The sequence below is a fragment of the Tachypleus tridentatus genome, chromosome 13 (assembly GCF_004210375.1).
Source record: "Tachypleus tridentatus isolate NWPU-2018 chromosome 13, ASM421037v1, whole genome shotgun sequence".
In the NCBI taxonomy this organism is placed as follows: Eukaryota; Metazoa; Arthropoda; class Merostomata; order Xiphosura; family Limulidae; genus Tachypleus; species Tachypleus tridentatus.
This window is the reverse complement of record NC_134837.1, coordinates 203,427,648-203,433,647: the sequence shown is the minus strand read 5'-3', so window position 1 is coordinate 203,433,647 and position 6,000 is coordinate 203,427,648. Positions and strand designations below refer to the sequence as shown.

General features: G+C 29.0%; 1 protein-coding gene across 1 annotated transcript in view; it reads left to right on the top strand.

Annotated features, from left to right (window-relative positions):
• Positions 1–324: 324 nt before the first annotated feature.
• The window catches only part of LOC143236866 (uncharacterized), a 13,738-nt gene continuing 8,062 nt past the window's right edge, over positions 325–6,000 (top strand). The window contains exons 1-3 of the mRNA XM_076475508.1: positions 325–482; positions 1,822–2,399; positions 5,607–5,741. Coding sequence (XP_076331623.1) covers positions 350–482; positions 1,822–2,399; positions 5,607–5,741 — 846 coding nt within the window. The 5' untranslated portion in view covers positions 325–349. The remainder of the gene's footprint in view (positions 483–1,821; positions 2,400–5,606; positions 5,742–6,000) is intronic.

The window sequence follows — 6,000 nt, the reverse complement described above, 5'->3', positions numbered from 1 at the left end:
CCTAGTGTTATTATCATACTCGATACTCCTGCGGAAATCAGTTTTACATGAAATTACTTCACCTTTTGTCAATCAGCACGAAATTAGGAATACCTAATGCAGATAGACTGTATGTAGCTTTGAGTGAACATTCAAAAGAAATTAATCATGGTGAAATATTTTTTTATTTACCCCTATAATTAAAATACAATCATTGGATGTATGGTATTGTATCTGCTATTTGATAAAAAAAAAATTGGTTTATTAAATGATTCCTGATTTATTTAATGTCTTTAATACGTTTTCTAGTGACGAAATATTGTATGAATATATATATATATATATGAATATCTATATACATGCTGTGACCATGACGACAGATGATGGAAGACTACGCAAATTTGCGTTATGTTCAGGAATTGCAGCTGGTATTGCTTATTTAGGGTATTCATTTATTAAATCAGCACTCTGTGAAGTTGGATGGAGGTCTGAACAAGCGAAAAGTGAGCAAACTGTAAAATTTAAACTCATAAGACTAAAAGTTAGATGTTATTCATCATTGATATCAGGGGTATGCATGTTGCTAAGCGCTCTGAAGCGTGCTTGAGTGGGGTTCTATAGTTGTATGTGTTGTTAAGTCACAGACAGATTTATAATTTTATGATCAAAGAACAAAAATATGAACGAAAAAAAACATTATTAATATAATGTGATATAAAATGCATACAACAGAACGTTAAAATAAAGAGTCGCGAATTTATAATTATGGTCAAAGCTTTTATTTGTAACGGATCTTTCCCATGTCAAGAAAAGAATATTTTATTGATAATACTGTAACAGTTAATATAACTTTTAAAACAACTTATGAAAAATTTGGAAGCATATAAACTACAGACTTAACTAAGTGTCAGATTAAACTGTGTCTTATTACTGAAGCTTCCTCATTTGTTTCAAATTGCGCTTAGAAACAGTGGAATTAATTAGTTGTATTTTGGTGTTAATTCTTCCAGTATTACTAGCAAACGACTTAAAAAACATATTTCGTATATAAATAAATAAATTCTAAATGTAGTAAGTAATCATCTGAAACTTGAAGCCAATGGCATAGCCAAATATTTTTTGCAGGGGAGGGCATAAACTTAAAATTTAAAAGTACTTGGTATGTAAAATATGCATCATTAAAATTCTCTGACTAACAGCCATACTTGGTTGATCTGGCCAGCATTGTGAACTGAGTACAGTAATTTAATCAAAATAGTCCATTTAATAATTTTTTGTTGTTGCAAATGAGATTTGGTGTTCTTGTTTCTTAATTTTGTGTACATTTCTTCCTAACTGCTCAAAGTCCTTCATTTCCTTTGGTCACTGAATACCCTACTGTTAGGTGTATATAATGACTTATTTTAAAACATTTTATTAGTATTAACAGATGTTTTATTCATTCATGTATAATATTCTTCAATCACCAAGTAAAACTCCTTTTAATATATAATGATTAATACCAAAATGTAGGTTTATTCAAATTATTTTTTTATAAATATATATCTTTTATGCTTATGATATTTTTTTCTATAAATTTGTGATTTCTCTCTTTTTTGAATAATAAAAATGTAGTGTGTGCAACTGCAATCTTTAAAGAAAATGAAAACTCAGTAAATTTTTATAGAATAATATTTTATAGTGTATGTAATCTCACTTCCAAGCAGGAGTTAACTTTTGATGTAATTCTTTCATTAAATAAGTGAATAATTCACATTACTACAAAGTAATAATAACAGTTTTAAATACATAGTATACTTCCAAAATGTGTTTTTAAACAGTCACAGTAAAATGTTTTACCAGGCCCAACTCTCAAGAGTGAGAGTTGCCAGACAGATGTCTCTCTTCCACTGACTTCACAGCCAGTTCCACTTCCAGGAACATCAGTAAGAGACAGAATCAGAGAGTTGAACCTCAGGGCTCGGGAATTTAAGGAAGCAGGCTTTAACTTTTCTGTAAAAAACAAAGCAAAAAGTCTTCAGAATACTCCATGGAGTTCTCCACGAATTCAGAGCCCTGCGGATGGAAAACAAGCCATGAGTCGTTCGGTGGAGAGCCTCAGCTCTTCAGTAGATGGCAACTCTCCTTACCACCAACGGAAGAGCATGCCAAAAACTGGAATTGCAAGAGAGTTCTCGTCTGGCTTTCCTCAAGATAATGAGGAAACTTTACTGGTTGAACAAGATGGTTCTTGTAATCCACTACTGAGAGAACCAGAAAAAGTCCTTCTTAAACAGTTAGAAAGTCTCTACAGTAAAGCTAGAATTATGACTCCCTATGAAGCAAAAAGTTTAGTAACACTGCTATATTCTGACGATGACGAAGTTCTTGTAAAGGTGCTGACAACAATATCTAACTGTGCAGCTTTCACTGTGAATCAGGTAGGCTTAGGATAATATTAAGTAATAAGTGTGGAATACTTGTGTTATAAGCAATAGTATCTGAAGAAAACTTGTCATTTGAAATCTTTCCCAGAAACAGCATACTTAAGAATTTAGCTTTCTTTAACTATATATTTACTAAATAGTGAATAGGTAGACCTATATTAGTGTGTGTTAATAGTTGTATTCTAATGAACTATTGTGTGAGTTATCACTGAATTAAGCTTCTGTTATGTCCACATCAGTTTTTAATATCTTAGAAGGTGAATGTTGTAATCAGTATAATTCTTAAAGACTGTTTAATTTTTTATATCCTATGTATTTCAAGACTTAGTGTGGTTGTCGTAACTATAGCATTCATATCTTACATTTGTGTTTCTTTGTCATGTAGTTGAGATATTTCTCCATGGGATTAGATATTGTAATACTAACATCACAGTGTTGCTGACACTGGGTGTTACTGAGGGTTTTGTTGTTGTTTTTTTCACAGAAACTTCAGCCACATAATCTAGTTAATTGTTGTGTGTGATAAAATATTACTATGTCTATATGTAAGTAATTTGGTCATATGCTCAGTCAGTAACCAATAATTATTTCAAATAGAATTGTAATAACTTAGTCTCATATCTAATAAAACTGTGTTGAAATTTAAAATAAAACTGAAGACACTTGAGAATATGTCATTTTAAATTATATACTGTTTAATGCTTTGTTAGTTTACAAATGTTAGTTATAATTAATCTGAAGTTTCTGACTTCTCTGTCAGATTTATGATAGTTTACAATGTTATTACAAAGGTTATACTGTTGAGTTATAAATTTGTTAGTTTACAAATGTTACTTATAATTAATCTGAAGATTCTGAGTTGTATGTCAGATTTATGATAGTTTACAAAGTTACTACAAAGGTTATACTGTTGAGTTATAAATTCTTTGCTAGTTCACAAATATTAGTTATAATTAATCTGAAGATTCTGAGTTCTATATCAGATTTATGATAGTTTACAAAGTTATTACAAAGGTTATACTGTTGAGCTATAAATTCTTTGCTAGTTTACAAATATTAGTTATAATTAATCAGAAGTTTCTGAATTCTCTGTCAAACTTGTGATAGTTTAAAGAGTTATTTGTTTCCTAACATCTTGTACATACTGTTAAGGTAGAAATTTAAAATTCAGTTTTGTCATTTCTAAGAGTCTGGTCTTGGCATTTTCAGATTATGAGTATATTCTGTGAAAGTTCTAAAAATACTTCATTTTGGTATGAGTGATTTTTCTTTGTAAAATTTTAAAATAATGTATTGTACTATATATTTCTACTTGTTATCACACTCAATATTAATAGTTAGTCTAACAAACTGAGTGAAGCTTTTTATTTTCTCTATAAAGTGCACAATGTTCCCTGCCAAATTAGCAAGATTAATTACTTCATTAACAGTATTTTTGTTTGTGTGACTTGTGTTATTAGGGGCCCTTAAACTTAGACAGTCATGGAACCCAGAGGAGTTTGGTGCATAAATAGTGTTCAAAAAATTTTTTTAAAATGGGCAGGCCCAAAGGAATTAGAATGATACTTCTAGAATTGATCAGAAGATAAAAAGCTCAAAAATTGGGAGTTCTAGGGTTATTCAGAAAAAGAAATAACCCTGAAGAATTGGCAATTATAGGGTTAATCAGCAAAAGATATAAACTGTAATATTCATAATTCCAGAGTTAACCAAAGTGAATATCAGCGAAACCCTGGCAGTTATAGGATTAACCAAAGATATAAGCTGAAACAATATTTATTCTAGGGCTAATAAGAAAAGGTGTAATCTGAAACACTATGTTATTTGTGAGTTTGCAGTTATTTCTGACACTAACTAACCAACTGGTTTTTGAGTTTGTTTAATTTGCATTACTATCAATTCTATTTCCCAATCTTAGTACTTAATGTTAAGTTATATTAACACATTTTTTAAGAAATATATAATATTTCCAAGTTACAAATTATTTATAAAGTGTTTTTTTTAATTAGGATTAAAAATAAGATAATTTTGATTGTAATCAGACAAGGCTATTTGACTTAAGAAGGACATTTTTACCTTACTCTATTTACAGTATTTGACTGTACAGTATCCACAATTATTCAATATCAGTTCTATAGTTCATAGAAAATCTGTAGTTATGAAAGGAGAGAAACAGCAGTGAAATATGTATAACACAGTAAAAGTCATGCCATACTTATAATATTTAAAGTAACTAGAAGGCATACACTTTATTATTGTAAAACATAAATGAAAAAAGTAATATAATTACTTACAAGATTTAAGTAAACCCAGTGTTTTGTTCATAGGTAAACAAGTACATAAAAGTATATTTTAAACAAAACATATCAGAAATTAATGTTTTAAGAATGTATTGGTCAAAATTCCTTACACTTGTCTTTTCACTGAAATTAATGTTTTGAGAATGTATTGGTCAAAATTCCTTACACTTGTCTATTCACTGAAATTAATGTTTTGAGAATGTATTGGTCAAAATTCCTTACACTTGTCTCTTCAGTGAAATTAATGTTTTGAAAATGTTATGAGTTATTCATAATACTTGTCTCTTCAGTGAAATTAATGTTTTGAAAATGTTATGAGTTATTCATAATACTTGTCTCTTCAGTGAAATTAATGTTTTAAGAATGTATTGGTTAAAATTCTAACACTTGTCTCTTCACTAAAATTAATGTTTTAAGAATGTATTGGTTAAATTTCCTACACTTGTCTCTTCACTAAAATTAATGTTTTAAGAATGTATTGGTTAAAATTCTTAACACTTGTCTCTTCACTAAAATTAATGTTTTAAGAATGTATTGGTTAAAATTCTTAACACTTGTCTCTTCATTAAAATTAATGTTTTAAGAATGTATTGGTTAAAATTCTTAACACTTGTCTCTTCACTAAAATTAATGTTTTAAGAATGTATTGGTTAAAATTCCTACACTTGTATCTTCACTAAAATCAATGTTTTAAGATTGTATTGGTTAAAATTCCTACACTTGTCTCTTCACTAAAATTAATGTTTTGAGAATGTATTAGTTAACATTCTTAACACTATTTCTTCACCACAGTGAAACGTTTGGTGAAATTCCTCTTTTATTTCCACTGTATGTCAATGTGTATTAAAGATTATAGCAATAAGTATTGTCAACTCAAGCACTGACATATGGAATGTTTTAGGATCACTTTGCAGATACTGGTTGTTTTCTGATACTCAGGGATTTGATTGTTTCTCCAATACCTCCAGTCCAAGTGTCCAGTGTACAAGCAATATCTAATTTAGCTGTTAATTCACAAAACCAGGCCCTTCTGCAGGTATTTGTATATTACACAATCTTTACTATTTGATTTTTAAAGACATGGTGAAAAACTAACAAATATTTTTATTTTCATACAGTATATAGATTATAAATCCAGTATTAACATGCATTTTTGCTGTTTTGACATAAAAGGGATTGAATGTTATACAGATCTTATCTCTGTAATGATAGAAAAATTTGCTACAAGTTATAAAATATTAATTGGGAAAATATAATAACCATTTGGACTGTCATCTAGCAAGCATAAATGAAAT